The sequence below is a fragment of the Marmota marmota genome, unplaced genomic scaffold (assembly GCF_001458135.2).
Source record: "Marmota marmota marmota unplaced genomic scaffold, marMar, whole genome shotgun sequence".
NCBI lineage: Eukaryota > Metazoa > Chordata > Mammalia > Rodentia > Sciuridae > Marmota > Marmota marmota.
Window position 1 is genome coordinate 7392806 of NW_026000185.1, and position 15733 is coordinate 7408538.

At 56.3% G+C, this 15733-nt stretch overlaps 1 protein-coding gene across 3 annotated transcripts; it reads left to right on the forward strand.

Moving 5' to 3' along the window:
• Positions 1–177: 177 nt before the first annotated feature.
• On the forward strand, positions 178–14581 carry Hs3st6 (heparan sulfate-glucosamine 3-sulfotransferase 6). Of its 3 annotated transcripts, XR_007342635.1 has the most exons (5): positions 178–313; positions 8479–8574; positions 8883–8920; positions 10556–11107; positions 11192–14581. XR_007342635.1 is itself a non-coding variant. In XM_048789379.1 (3 exons), exon 3 carries the CDS (start codon positions 5509–5511, stop codon positions 6115–6117), a length of 609 nt encoding a protein of 202 aa, XP_048645336.1. In that variant the 5' UTR covers positions 186–313; positions 5052–5156; positions 5502–5508; the 3' UTR covers positions 6118–6283. The 3 variants fall into 3 exon arrangements, 1 of the variants encoding a protein (XP_048645336.1); XR_007342634.1 differs by having other exon boundaries at positions 10556–14581; XM_048789379.1 differs by lacking the exons at positions 8479–8574; positions 8883–8920; positions 10556–11107; positions 11192–14581 and adding exons at positions 5052–5156; positions 5502–6283 and having other exon boundaries at positions 186–313.
• Positions 14582–15733: the final 1152 nt, after the last annotated feature.

Sequence of the window (15733 nt, forward strand, 5' to 3'; positions counted from 1 at the left end):
TGGTGGCTCTGGTGCTCGGCGCCTACTGCCTCTGCGCCCTCCTCCGCTACTGCCCGCCAGCCGCCCGTGCCCCGGCCCTGGCCCCCGCGCGCATAGAGTTGACCAGTCTTGCCCGTCGCCCTGGAGCGCCAGGTCTGCCGGTGGCCAGCGGTTCGGGTCTCCGGCGCTTTCCGCAGGCGCTTATCGTGGGCGTGAAGAAGGGTGGCACGCGCGCCCTGCTCGAGTTTCTGCGGCTGCACCCGGACGTCCGCGCTCTGGGCTCGGAGCCCCACTTCTTCGATAGGTGCTATGATCGCGGACTCGCTTGGTATCGGTGAGCTTCCTACCCATCTGCCTGTCAGCTTCTATGGGCGCCCCAGCTGGTTCCGTACAGGATCGCAACAGGAGGAGTCCTGGGACATTGGGACTGAGACCAGCCTGTTGGGGGCTCCAGTTTGACCCCGTGGATGCAGCTCCCAGAGAAAAGGTGGTACCTGGTCACGGGTCCCAGGAACTTAGAAAACTCCGGGAAAGCCCTATTGGAGTCTGTGGAGGGACTCGCATGATTGTGGTGGGGATGGGTAGATGGGTGTATGATCCCACTCAGGAAGTAGTTTCCAGGCAGTGGGATCTTAGAGTCCAGTGGCACCCTGTCCCCCAATCATTATTCTGGGTATGCATGGCCAATCATCTCCTGGCCAGTTACCTTAGAAAGGGCCTCCAAGTTCCCTCTGGCCTCCTAAAAAGTGCTCTCACCCTAGAGGGCTTTTTTGGTCTTTGGTCTGGAGAAAGTTAGGTCTGGGTATAGGAAGGAGAGTGCTGCCAGGTGGGGGATTGGGACCCAGTCTCCTGCACAGGGCTCTGTAGCTGCCCTGCACCCCAATTGGGGTGCGGCAGTGGAATGTGGGGGAGCTCTCTGCCTCAGCTGAAGCAAGCTGCTGAGCTTGGCACTGGAGGCTAGAGCCAGGCCCTGCCCTCTGCCTCCTGCAGCTGTGTCTGTGTCCAGAAGTCTCCCTGTCCCTTCCTGTGGGATAATGAGGATTCACAGAGGGCTCTCACCTCTTCCCCAGGGTGGGGGTCATACCCTCAGTCTAGGTCACCTGGAGAATTAGTGGGGGATGGCAGCACCCAGTCTGGACCCACATATGCACACCAGTTTCTCTGTTCCTAGATCCTCCCCTCCAGCATGCATTTGCTGTTTGCCTTTTGCACTGAGATGACTGGTAGGTGGGGCGGGGTGGTGGTGGTGGTGGAGAACAGGGGAGCTGGCTCCCGACCTCTGAAGGGTAGTGCTGGCCTGGTGCTAGGGAAGTTGGGCATGGTGAGGGAAGGTGTTCCATCTCTGGGCATCCTCCCAGGTCAGGCTCCAGGGAAAGACCACTGGCCCATTCCTGGTGCAGGGAGGGGAGGAAGAGCAGAAAGGAGAGAGGGGCCAAAGGTCAAGGGAGCACCTTTTAATGACGCACAGACTTCATGGCCACCACTGGCCCCGTGAGCTTTGACAGGAGTTGAGGGGATCTGTGAGGTGAAGAGGAACTGAGGAGAAGCCAGGAGGGTGAGATGAGGCCGGGTAGGTGCTGAGAGGTTCTCAAGGCGCCAGGATCCCAAGGCCCACCCAGGTGTGCCCTGGCATTAGCTCTGCTTGGGGGGAGGTTCTGGGGAGGGTGAGGGGTCTGACAGGCAGCAGGGACCAGCCCCAGGGTGGGGGTCATACCCTCAGCCCTAGGTGCCGCAGTCTGTCTGGGCACAAAATAACCGAGCCACCACAAAAACCTTGTAGATTCAAACAGCAACTCTTTATTCCCGAACTCTCACTGGCACTCTACACGCATGTTCTGGGAAAAATACACTCCCTCCACCGGGCTCTGCGTACCAATTCTCTCAGAACCCCGCGAGAACTCAACCGGGAACTCAAGGAGTGGGCAGCAGGATATGCCCCAATCCCAGCAGGATCCGCCCTAACCTGGAGCCGCCCTATTCCAGCAGGATCCACCCTAAACCTGGAGCTGCCCTATTCCAGCAGGATCCACCCTAAACCCGGAGCCACCCTAATCCCTGACCAGGGTCACCTTTCAACCCCAAAATGCCATGTGTCATTCCTACTTGGCTATGGCTCTCAGCACCTAGGGGGAATCTTGGGGAGACTACATGTCCAGGAGAGGAGTGGGGTGCATTCAGGACAGTGTGACCCTGCTGAGAAGAGACTTTTTACTTTCTCGTTTTAAAAACCCACCTCCAGTGAGGGTTGTGGAGGGGTCATGTCCTGTGGCCACAGTCCCATTAATCCAGGGCTGTCCCTTGGGGTTGGCCAGCACTGACCCCCCTGATTCAGAGCAAGCCAAGTGTGAGCTTCTGGACGGTGTGTCCCAGTGTCTCAGGCGTGGCCGTGTGCTGAGGTGTGTAAACATGGTGCCGTTCTGCTCACCAGTGCCGGAGCCTCGGTGCTGGTCTGTTCTTTGGACCATCATGAAGAGGCCCCAAGCTCTGAAAATGTCCACCCTTGCCCCAGTGTTCCCAGACACAGGCCTGGGTGGAGCCCTTGAGTTCCCCCAGGGCCCTATTCCAGGTGCAGGTTGGGGGAGGTAGGAGAAGCAGTTCCCCCAGCTGAATTTCTGGGACACTGCTCCACTGAGAACTGATCCACACTTACCCCCAACAGTGACCTTGGCCATCCTCTGGCCTTGGTGAATGGGTCCTGGGTTGCCCATGGTCACACTGTTTTCCCTTCCTGGACCTCCATTCGCTCATCTTTTGAATACTTGAGCACCATGGCCCCAGAGAACCCCAAACTCAAACAGGATCTGCTTCCTGTTCACTCATCATTGAGCACCCACTGTTTGGCAGGTGCTGGAATCACACAGATACCCCAGGAACTCCATCTGGGGGCAGGTAGGAGCCAAAGGGATTCCAGGGAGAACCTCCTTAGTTCTCGGGATGCAAAAGCAGTGAATGCAGAGGGGGTATGTGTTTGTAGGGAGGAAGGGGCTTCTATGGGGCCAGTCCTCCCTATCCTGTGGCTGAGGACAAACCCCCCAGTACTTTCTGGCATCAGGTTAAGAACAATAACTGGTTTCCATTGGGTCCCAGACTCTGCTAGATCTCCCAGGCGAGGTATGGGACACAAAGGTGGGGGTGCTGAGAAGGGAGGAGGGAGAGTGGCCCAGGGCTGGGTGGAAGCCACAGGGAAATGCAGACCAGATGAGGTGGGCTCGGCGGGGAGGGAGGGTCCTCTGAACCGCCTGTCAGAAGTTTGCCATGGACGGTCAGAATTCTGCTCTGGGGCTGGGGATGTGGCTCAAGTGGTAGCGCGCTCGCTTGGCATGCGTGCCGCCCGGGTTCGATTCTCAGCACCACATACAAACAAAGATGTTGTGTCCACCAAAAACTAAAAAATAAATATTAAAATTCTCTCTTTAAAAAAAAAAAAAAAAAAGAATTCTGCTCTGCACATCCTCCCCCTTCCCCATCCCCCACCTCACCATGAGGCCCAGGGAGGCCTCAGAAATCATTGATCCCAAAGATCTCCCATCTCAGAGCTGACTTGTGGTGGGAGTGAGTCTAGGAAGTGCTTGTCCCCAGTCCTCCTGCCCCCTTTTTTGACAGGGGGTCTGGGAGTTACTGCCCCCTTGGAAGTTCTGCTTCTCCAACTGCCTGGAAGAGAAAGCATGGAGGGAGAGCAGTCTTCTAGGCCTCCGCAGGAGAAGAGTCAGAGATGTTCAGAACCAGGTGTCTAGTCTGGGAAGGAAAAGGGCTGGGCCCCTGAAATCACTTGGTGTGGGGAATGGGGTGTGGTCAGGGCACATCAAAGAAGGGAGGGGATGAGCTAGGGATGGGGCTCCAGAGGGTGACTTCTGGTGAGGCCTGGTGTCCTCCCTTCCCGGCAGTGAGCTTAGGGAGGGGACACTCCCCTTCTTATGACTCCACCTGGGGCAAGGGGGCCCTGGCTGGCAGACTGCAGCCAGGGTCTCTTGGAGCTCTCCCTGGGGAAGTTGGTGCTGTCTCCAAAAGGATCCCCAGACATACAGGGTAGGTGGTGGGAGTCAGGGGCTCTGGGAGGAGAGGACATGCAGACACCCCTTCCCAGGTGGGCCTCAAGGAGGGCTGAGGGTCAGCAATCTTCAGCATGTCCTGCTTTCTCTCTGAGCCTCAGTGTGCTGCCTATCAAATGGAACTAGGGTAGAGTGAGGATGGTTTTTGCTCACAAACCCTGGTGATTTCTATTGGCTAGCTGTACCCTGGACCTTGTTTTGAGGGATGGGGTGGCTCCTCCCATGCTGCCCACCCAACTATGCTTTGGTTATGGTTAGTGCTGGGGAGCCTGGCATCCTGGGTCTCCCTCTTGCCTGTTTGGCACATGTACGTACCTCCTGTCCCACCACAGGCAACTGCATTGTGGGGCTCTGTGTACCTGTGTCGGCCTGACAGTGTCCCTAGGGGTCTGAACAGAGAGAGAGGACACAGGTCTGTGGGTCAGTTAGGCTGGCTGAGACTGGACTTGGCCCTGTGTGTCCCCCTCCTGGCTGGACCAGTCCTTGGGACTCTTGGTGGGAGCAGGGCTGGGCAGGGCTGGGCAGAGGTGTCTCCTCCCTGGCACAGGCTCTTTGTTGTCCTAGTTCCCAGCCCGCCCTTGGAGCTGTTTGCTGAGCTGACCTGCCCTGCCCTGCCCAACCTCACCCTGTACTACCTGGCTTGCAGGCGCTGCCTCAGGACACCACTTGGGGTGCCTGGGCCTGCCCAGCCTGGGGGCTTAGGATGGGCTCCCCCTGGTTTGGGAAAGTCTGGGAGCTGTGGTCAGCTGACTCCCTCTGAATCTTGGAATCTCAGAAGTGTTGAGTCCTTGGCCTGGCACTCTGGGACCCCTGCAAGGTCTGGAAAGCCCCAGGGTGGGGGGTCACTGCCATGTCACTAATTTCTCAAATGTTCGGTTTCTGCTGGTGGCTCTTTGGCATTCTGAGTTGGGCCCAGGTGGGTGACTGAAGTCCGGGGCAGGGTATAATTAAACTACAGGGCATGGGGGAGAGGCCCCCTGCCAGCGACTCTTGTCAATAACAATAATTGATGACCTAATTCAGGGACGCTGTCAGCCATCAAATGAAAGGGTGACCTCAAGTGATTGGAGCACAGAAGCCTGCAGGCTACAAGGCCAGGCTCACCAGCTCAGGGGCACTTGGTCTGGGGTGAGAACAATGTCAAGGTGGGGGCCAGCAGCTCTGGGAAGGATGGGTCTGATGGGCGGGGTTGCGAGGCCTTAGAGGAGCAGACACTTGGGCTGAGGGGCCCTAGAGCTTGCCCAGGATGGCCAATGGCTGATGAGGAGTTCCTTGTCCACCCTCTCCCCAGTGACCATCATCCTATTTTCCCTGGGCCCCCTCAGTGCACCTCCCGTCCAGCTCTTCAGGAACTGGGTCTGAGTGGGAGGGAGGGTGAGCTTCAGGTCTAACTTGGGGACAAGGCTTCACAGCCGAAGCACTCTCACCCATGCCCAGCACCCACTCGGGCCACCCCTCTCCCTTTGTCCCCAGGAGCCTGATGCCACGTACCTTAGATGGCCAGATCACCATGGAGAAGACCCCCAGCTACTTTGTGACACGGGAGGCCCCCCGCCGCATCCACAGCATGTCCCCAGACACGAAGCTGATCGTGGTGGTGCGGAACCCAGTGACCAGGGCCATCTCTGACTATGCCCAGACACTCTCCAAGACCCCCGGCCTGCCCAGCTTCCGTGCCTTGGCCTTCCGCCATGGCCTGGGCCCCGTGGACACGGCCTGGAGCGCCATTCGCATTGGCCTCTATGCTCAGCACTTGGAGAACTGGCTGCGCTACTTCCCTTTGTCCCATTTTCTTTTTGTCAGTGGTGAGCGCCTGGTCAGCGATCCAGCAGGAGAGGTCGGGCGCGTGCAGGATTTTCTGGGCCTCAAACGGGTTGTCACGGACAAGCATTTCTACTTCAATGCCACCAAGGGCTTCCCCTGCCTCAAGAAGGCCCAGGGTAGCAGCCGCCCCCGCTGCCTGGGCAAGTCCAAGGGCAGGCCCCACCCCCGTGTGCCTCAGGCTGTGGTCCAGCGCCTACAGGACTTCTACCGGCCCTTCAACCGCAAGTTCTACCAGATGACCAGCCAGGACTTTGGCTGGGACTGAGCAAGACCCAGGCAGACGTGTCCTGGACACTCAGTAACTGTATTTATGTTTGCCCATCTGGTCAGATGCCTCCACATGCTAGGTGGAGAGTATTTAAGGAATAAAGTCTGGATGGGTATCTTCCACTTGGCCTTGAGATGGGAAGTGCTCACACAGCTAACTATAAGCACTGACTGCTCAGGTGTCATCCCAAACCTGCTCCCTAAGAGTTCTTGAAGGTGGCACGCACTTGGTCACATGTCACAGATGAGTCCATGAGGCTCGGAGAGGGTTAAGGCTTGCCTAGTGACGCACAGATTAACCCTGGTGGCTCTGGAGGCTCCAGTCGGCCTCTCTTCTCAATCTTGGGAGGATGAGCAGGGTTGTCTCCATGTCTCCATGAGCAGGGCTTCCCCTCAGTGGTGGACAGGATTGAAGTGGGGTCTGGCTGACTGTGTGTGCTACACCCACAACCCCAGCTGATCCTGCTCCCAGTGCCTGGGGCTGCTCCCTCTTGGCAGCCTCCTGGAACTGCCAGGTGGTGAGTGGAGATGGCTTCCAGCCAAGCCCACAAGACCCCGCCCACTCCCCAGGCCCTCACTGCCCCAGCCAGATCGGCTGCTTTTATCCTGTGCCCTTCCCCTAGGACAGGACAGGAATCAGTGCCCATCTGCAGCCCAGCTGCCCACTCCTAACCAGGGAGGTTGGGATGCTTGTCCACCCCTCTCCAGGGAATGTGAGGCCCCCTCGGTAATGACTCTCACTTGCTCCTGGCCGTTTACTCGCTGCCAGGTGCCTACCAGCTGCCCTGATAATGACCTTGGGGCTACTTGGGCCCAGGCCCAGATGCCTATGCTGTCCCAGACCTGCCACGGGGCCTGGCTGTGTTCTTGGCACACCAGGCTGCTCCTTGGATCTCATGGCCTGTCCTTGGCCCTGATGTGGCCTTTCTACTTCTCAGTTACTTGGGCTACTCTGTCCTGGGTCCCAGGGATGCAAGCAGTGAGGGATGGTTTGAGGGGCAATCTGTCAGCCTCTGTCCCTCCCTGACTGACTGGCAAAACTCACCGTGAGCTAGTGGCTCCACCAGTCACCATATCCTCTGTCTTTGTCACATGATCCCATCATGTTGTGGACACAGGGTCAGTTCATATTGATGTTCCAAGAGGCTCAGTGGGACGGGGAGGTAGATGGGGACATCTGTCTCTCTCCAGCTATCAGAGACCCCTGTGCCGCGTTTCTGTTCTCGCGACTAAAAGGTTCAGGGGTTACTCCAGTTAAACTGGGCTAACTGGGCTGCACGAAATAACCACACAAGAGACACAAATACCTTTTTCTTGGGGGTCGATGTGATGGCTCCTCTGACCTTAAGGGTCTGCAGAAAGAGAGAGAGAGAGCGAGAGGAGAAGTTATTTAAATGAGGCAAGGGGTCAGGTTTCAGGGGGCTGAGTCTATCTTCATGATGTCCACTGTCAGCAGGTTGACTGACACCTGGGTAGGCCACACCCAAGGGCACAGTAAGAGAAGGGGACACAGAAGATTCTATCGTAAACAGGGCAGGGGGTTATATTACAAAGGAACAGGTAAGCATAGCTTCACCCATGGGGCTGTAGCAAGACACACCCATGCACAAGACACTGACCCTCGCACCCAAAAAGAGTGGGGAAAGGTCTGCCACATTTCTGCAACTGAGTGTCTCAGCACCCAGCTGGGGAGTGTGACTTAGTCACGTCTCCCACACCCCTGCTCCTATTACTCTGTGGGCTCAGTGGAGCTGGGATGAGGGGCTGGACCTGTCTCCAGGCCCCTCCACCCCCGGCAGGGTTGGGAGTGGTTATAGGCTCCCCTCCTGGCACTGGCTGGGCTAGTGCAGTTCCAGCGTGGTGGGCAGATGTGGGCCCAAATGTGAATGAGATGAACCCATAGCTTTCCCCAGACTCGAGACTGATGTGGTGAGGGAAAGGGCTGGGCAGCTACAGGGGCCAGGTAAGGAAGGGACAGAACCCTAGCAGGACAGGCCCTGCTAGGCAGTGAGTGCTCAGCGTGGTGTCTATGTCCCCTCCTCTCCCTGAACATGCTGAGCTTGCTGTGTCTGGAAGCCTTGGGCCCACACCATCTCCCCCCTCCTTTGTTCTCCTACAGGGAGCTCTCTGAATGGCAACTAGAGGGATGTCCTCAGAGGAAGGCAGATCCCATTATTTTAAAATGCTCCAATCCCAGCCCTACCCCCACTGCTTCTAGGATGAAGACCAGATGCCTGCCTGCAGCTGTGAAGGCCCTCGAGGCCTCTCCCCACATCTGCCTGCTCCCCTCAGCCCTACTTTCCTGCTCGCTGGCCGTGGCCAGTTCCTCACACCTGCTATGCTCTTTCCAACCTCACAGACCTGGCACATGCTGTTCCTTCTGCCTGAAATGCCTGTCTCCACAGAGAGTGTGAATGGAGGTAGAGGTGGCCATGCTTCTGCTGAGCTTATCCAGGTGACTCACTTTCCCCATCTAGGGCACAGAGTTGTGGGGAGCACTAGTTTACCTGGCTTTGAGGCCTGGGCCCAGGGCTCAAGGGACAGATTCTGGAAATAGAGAAGAGAGAGGATGGGTTGGGATGTCCCTCTTGTCCCCCCCACTGGGAACTCAGCCTGTGGGCCTACGCCCAGTGCAAGGTACCCAGCTGAGCTCCAGAACACACTGTGTGCAGATGTGGTGGGTCCTACAGGCTGCGTGGGGGTGGTAGGGCTCCTTGGGGGAGTCATCGGCCTTTAATTAAAGTCCTTAAATTGTTTCCCCAGCTGCTCCATGGTTTCCATGTTGGAACGTTCCAGAACGGGTGAGAAGTGCTGATTCAATTACCTTCTTCCTGTCCTGACCAGGAGAGGGGACTGGGATGGGAATGGGCAGTGATGGAGGTCCTCACAGCCTTGGGGTTAAGGAAGGGGCTAGGAGAAGCCTGGGGAGGAGGCCTCGTTTATCCCCAGCCTCCTGGTCACATGTGGTCCAGGGTGGGTCCTAGGAAGAGTGGGTGGGGGGCTGAGTGAAGGTGGTGTTCTCGCTCTGGGCCTTGAACATGGCAGATGCTGAACCTGAGCAGGCCCTGGCCTTGGAAGCAGGGAGGAACAGGATCGTACTCTCCACTGGGAGGCTGCATTGGTAACCAGGAAGCCCTCTCTAGAAGAGGAGACCCAGAAAGTGCCCGTAGCTTTCCCGTCCTCCTCTTTCCTGTTGGCACCCCTGCAATAGTCTTCACCATGCTGTCCATCCCAAGGGGCATACTGCCTGCCTTGGTGTGCGCGACCTCAGGGACAGGTCAAGGCAGAACCTGGGATCAGAGCACGGCTGGGGCTGGGCCTGCTGACCCCTGTTCCTCCAGGAAGAGCTGCCTGAGGCCACTGGTTCTGGGTGACCCCTCTGATGAGGGCTGAGCTGGCCTCCTGTGGTTAGAGTGGGTGGGACTAAGGGGTGAGTGTGAGGCAGCCTTGGGCTTGTTCCCCACTGGATTCCTTGGGGACTGTGAAGGGCAGGACCGGGGAGGTAGAGGGAAGCTGGGCTCCTGGGGTGCAGCTTGGACTGGGAGAGTCTGCTTTGGGCAGCACCTGTGGGTTCCTTTGCCCCAGAATCAGGGGTACTTTGGGAAAGGCCTGATCCTCCTGGTCCTTGTGGCTGGTCTCCACATGGCCCAAGGTGCACACTCCAGCCTCGTGCAGTGGCCGTTCTCTGGCTGCAGGAGGGGACCACGCCAAGGGTGAGAGAAGGACTGAGTGACTTCAGAAGAGTTGAATCCCCTCATAGGCCCTGCTCCCATGCCTTCCTGGCTCCCCAGGCCTGAGCCCCTTCCCATTTGCCAGCCTGCCCTCGGCTCCTTGTCCCCTTTGAGGAGCTGCTGAACTGTGGTTTCCTAGGGGTCCATTTGCGGTGACTTCACTAGGGAAGGGATGCTTGAAGGCCTGGACACTTTAGTCTGGGCAGTGCCTCATTTTAATCCGATCCGCCCATGCCCTCTGTTCCTGTGGAGGCTGGGAAAGTGATGCTGTCCTGAACCTGGTGTCTCGTTCCATTCCAGAAGTTTCCTCTCAAATTGTCAAGGGCTGACTCTTGAGGCCAGATGGTAGGGGCTTAGGGATGAGGAAGGTTCCCTGTGATTTCCTTTTATCCACCTTGTCCTAGGGGCAGCTTTGGGCAGCCAAGAAGCATCGGCAGGAGCCCTATAGGAAGCCCCTTGCTCCTGAGGCCCGACTCCCTCTGTGCCTCCCTCAGGCCTTCGGGCTTTGAACTGGCTCTTTTTCTCTCTTTCCTGCATGTCAACCTCATGCTCCCGGTTAGCTCCTGAACTTCCTTGACTCTCTGGGCTCCCATGGGCCAGGATCAAGGTTCTGGATGTCAGTGACATGCTGAGGGGTCTGGAGAAATGGAAGGCAGGGCAGCAACAGCAGCTGATAGGGCCTGACAAGTTCATTTATTCTCTTAGCCCACAGGTACTGAGGACTCTGTGATGGACAGGGCAGTGCTGACCATCTGGAGTCACCAAGAGGCCAGGGAGACCAAGTGAGCCACCAAGCAACTAGGAGAGTGGAGCACTAAATACAGAGTGTGACAGGCACCAGGAAGCAGGGAGCAAGGGGGAAGGGGGCCATTCCAGAGGGAGGTTCCCTGAGAGAGGAGACCACCTTGAGAGCACCAGCTGTGATAGGGCAGGGCAGCAGGTGCCTCAAGCAGGGGACACACAGGCACGTTAGGTGATGGAGTACTAGGTGAGGAAATCCTGACTTTAAGGGCTGGGTTGTGGCTCAGTGGTAGATGCTTTTCTCTCATATATAGGGCCCTGTGATCAATCTCTAGTACTGGAAAAAAAAAGTAAGAAAGAAAGAAAATTCTTGGATATGAGACAAGTTCTGCATATACAACCCAAAGTCTTAAGGATAGGGATTTGGACAGATACTCACATACCTGTGTTCCTGGCAGCTGTATTTAAGTAGCTGAGAGGTGGAAACTGCCTGAGTGCCCATCAGCAAATGATCAGGTAAACTAAATGTGATCATGTGATGTGTGCATGCAACGGGCTATTATTCAGCTACAAAAAATGTAATTATTTTTTTCCACGTAGGGAATCGAACCCAGGGCCTCATGCATGTGGGGCAAGTGCTGTACTCCTGAGCTACCCCAGCCCCAGAATAATGTTCTGATGCCTGCTTCTGTGTGGATCAACCTCAAAAACATCTTGCTAAGTGAAATAAGCCAGCCAGGGAAGTTATATCTTGCATAATCATTTGTATGAAATGTGCAGAATAGGCAATCCATAAAGACTGAGCAGCTTGGTGGTGGCCAGGGCTGGAGGGACAGGGAGTGGCTGCTTAGTGGCTGCAGGGTTTCCTCTCAAAATGATGAGAACATTCTGGAACTGAATTGAGGCGTCGGTCACACAACATTGGGAATTCACTAAATGCCATTGAATTGTTCACTTTAAAATGGTTGATTTTGTTGTGTGAATTTCACTTCATTAAAAAAAAAAAAAACTTCCACAGAAAACTCAGCAGCACAGGGATGTGTTGGGAGAGAAGATTCTGGGAGAGCTTTATTAGTTCTGTTAGGACACGAAAGATTCATGAGGGAGGCACACAGCTGTATGGGACAGATGCCACAGAAGAAAGGATTCAGGGCACAGATCCCTCAGAGGCTGCAGGGACATGTGCAGGCGGAGTCTGGCTGTGCCGCTGGGGCAGCGGGTCCTGCCAGCCCTGTGTGCTCTCCCAGGTTCCTTCTGACCCTGCAGATTGCTCGTTCCCTAGAATGTCTCCTCCACATCTGCTCCATCTGTTCTCGGTGCAAGATCTGGGGACCCTCTGCAGAGGATGGGGCTCTGTGTGGCTCTCCTCTGGTACTCCATCACAAACTCTAGTCACCTTGGTGTTCTGCTGCCCAACTCCATCTCTTCATTGGCAGGAGTCCACCAGCTTGGCCTCGGTTCCCCTCCCTTCCTCGCAGCTTAGAAACCATGTCCATGCGCCATCTAGAGTGGACATGCCTCACGGCTCCCTGTGTCTCTGGGGCTACTGTCCTTTGCTGCCTGGGGTTGTATCCACAGCTTTGTATATTTTGTCTTGTTCTTTGCTTGTTTTAGGCAGAAGGGTCCAGTTCTTGTCACTGCATCTTGGCTCAAAGTAGAGAGAAGGCTCTTATGTCAGAGAGAAAGAAATCTAGTGGGGTCACGTTTCCTCCTCTGGCTCTCACAGGGAGTGGGACTAATGTACCTCTGTCCCCTCCTGAGCATCACCCTGGTGCACAGAGCTGGGCAGGATCCAAAAATGCTTCCTTGGGCAAGTCAAACCACTCTGGCCCAAAGGTGGGGAGGGTCTGGGTGTCCTCCAGACTGCTGCTGCCCACCCCCCCAGCATCCAGCATTGGCCAATACGTGTCCCCTGCTTGTCCCCCTCCCTAATGGCAGGAAGGGCATAAATGGATCCTTGTTACCAAGGAGGAGGCTCAAAGCGGAAGGTAGCATACCATCACAGCTCCCAGGGGAGTTGGCTCAGGGGCCCCAGAGGCCCTGCAGTGCCTACCTGGACCAGAGGTTCTAAGCAAGATGCCTCTAGCAGACTGGCCATCAGGTGGAGGAAGGACAGGCAAGGGTTGTTCAGTTCTGGGAAGAGGCTCTTGAGGCTTTAGTTCAGGAAGTGAGGATACAGGGTCGATGCTGGGTGGCAGAGTGGCCCCAGTGCAGGGCCATGTGGGCCCTGCTGGGCTGCTGGTGTAAGCACACAGCTGTCTATATGTTTGGGAACCACTGGCACACTAGGATTTGGAGTGATATTTCTATTTCCTAACTTAGATTTCTCTCTAGAAACTGCCTAAAGATTGTTCCTCCTCCCAACTCCTGTGAGGTCCTGTAAAGATCCTGGGCCTGCAATTAGGAAACCAGTCAGAGAGCCAGTTTGCAAACCAGCTGTCTCAAAATGTACCCTCAGGATTCTTACTTTATGGAGCTCACTAAGTGATGATCCAGAGGGCCACAAGGATTTTATTACATTCCCTGAGAGGAGGGGCAAGGCACAACACCTAGGGCCACAGGGGAGGCACCAGGGACCAACAGGGGCCAAAGGAGCAGGGGAAACTGAGGCCTGGGTCTTTCTTGGAGTCTCCACCAGGAAGGTGGAGCCCAGGTCTGGATAGTGTGAATAATGCTGGGGGCTTTGGGTGGGGCTGGCATCCCTGGTTGGCCCTGAGTGGTTCTGGTCAGGGTCAGGAGCTCTTGAGAGTTGGATAAGGAGCAGGTCAGACGTGGGGCTCTGGGTAGCAGGGCAGATGGAACAGGTGGCTGTTAGTTTGGCCTGTGACTAATGGATGTCAGAGAGAGAAATACAGAACCAGAGAGAACACAGAACACCAGCCCTTATCCAAGGCCGGGCCAGGAGCCATTTCCTGTGGAGCTGCAGATCCTCACTGAGCCGTGGAATGCAGCCCCATCCTGGGGACTTGTCTCACCCTGGTTCATTCTGGGTTGCAGGCTGCTGGTACCTTGGGCTGGGCTGGAACAGCAGTAAGTCCTGTGGTGACCCACTTCAGAGACTCTCTGGACTCCTCCCCAGATAGGACAGTGAGTCCAGAGGAGATGTGGGACAAGCTGGGAACACAGTCCTTGCTGGCCCTGAGCCATTGAGGATGGGCAGGCTAGGCAGGGCCCTTGAGGGATCCTGGAGGCCAGTTGGGGTCCTGCCTCTAGATCCTACCCTCTGGCAAGGGGACAAAGTACTATGTCTCCAGATGGGCTGTGGGCAGGGTCTGGCTGAGAACCCAGCTAGAGTCCTGGCTTTCAGGGACACATGGTGTGACAGCCACCAGGGAGACTAGATGGGCAGGAGCCCACCAAGGCCACAGAGACTTTCAGGTAAGCCAGGCCTCAGAAGACATCCCTGTCCCTGAGCCCACTGCCTGGGGACATTTGTCCCCACTTTCAGGAATGATGGGACCTGTCTAAGCCATCCCCAACAGCAGGCACCGCTGAGGCTTCTGGACATAAGACGAGGATCCCTCTCCTGCTCCAAGCCAAGCTTCCGGCTTTGAGGTCGAGAATTCCTTTCATACTGCTTAATCTGAGCCATATTGTGTGTGATTTCTGTTGGAAGAACCTTACGAAAACAGTCAGTCAACCAAAACAGTTAATATGAAACTGTTGCCAGAGGATTTCATACACGAGCCTTCTGATTAAGGGGAAAACGAGATCTCCAGCCGGGCCATCGAGAACAATCAGAGATCTTGTTCTCACTGTCTCTCAGTTCCCACCGCTCCTGGCTGGGCCCCCTTGCAGGGGGGAGAGCGGCCGACTCCACAGCCTCCCATGGTCAGATCCTATCATCTCTCTTCCGTCTCCCACCAGGGAGGACGGGATATCTGATGGGAAGCCGATCTGGAGAGAAACGCTCTGACCGCCGCAGGGAAAGCTATCTCCCACAGAGGGTCTCAGCGGCCCCGTGGCGGGGGGGGGGACTCCTGCCAAACATGCCAATTTTGGGAGAGAAGCATCCGGAGACTGTCTGGCCCCTAGCTTCACTGTCTGGATTTGGATTGGGGGGTGGGGGCAGGGGTGGTGCAGGGGCCATGCACTTCATTGCTGTCCAGATCTACTGGGGGCAGTAGGGGAGGAAGGAGGGCAGCAGGCTAGGCACAGGGAAAACAAAAAGACAAGGTGAGGTAGCCAGTGTTAGAGCATTGCCTAGAAGGAGCTCTCCAGCCCCTTCATCGTGTGCTCAGGAGTGGCGGGAGTTAGAGAGAGATGGAGGTAGACGCTGTTACTGCTGGCAGTGCCGGCCATGACCCACGGCCGGTGTTCCCTGGAACTTGCCAGGACCTGAGCAGGATCAGAATGAGACCCTGGGTGCAGCCCAGCTTTATTAAATATCATAATAAGCATACTAGGCACACACAGGTTCTTCTGCTGCGGTGTGGGGCTCCCGTGGAGCAAAGGGAGGGATGCCCCTCAGGTGGACAGGTGTAGGACAGATCTCCCAGGACCTCCAAACTCTGGTGTGCATATCCTCTAAGATCCTGGCCCTGAGGGGAGGGACCTATGGATTGGATGGATGACACTCCTATGATTCAGCAACTGGTCACTTGAGTTCCTCATAAGGAAGGGTCTCCTGGGCGGGTCTGACCAACAAGGTGGGCTCTGAACAGGAGGTCTCCTCTTGGGGTGATGAAAATGTTCTGGAGCCAGGAGAGGTTGAGACTGGCAGCCTAGCTCAGGAGGACTGCCTGGGGGCTGGCTGGCTGGGGCTGGCTGCCTGCCTGCAGGAGACATAGGCAAAAGATGGAAAAAGGAAAAGTAAACTTGATGCAGTTTGATCAGCTCGATAGCTTCTCCCTGTCAGTCCACAGAATGTCACAGGACACAGAAACAGCAGGCAGGTGAACATACAGGATGATGTGGTTGTCCTGCAAAGGGACAAAATGGGACAGAAGGCATACTTAGGTAGCTCTCCTTAGCCTGCCCTGGGCAGGCCAGGCAAGGGAGCCCTTCAGCTTTCCCTCAGCGGGAACAAGTAGCTCCTGAGGGCCCCAGACCCCACCTGTTGGGGCTGAAGCTCAGTGCTCTGATTATAGTGAATGCCCCTGAGTTGTTCCCCAGCAGAAGGTTGGCTCTGTGTGATATGAA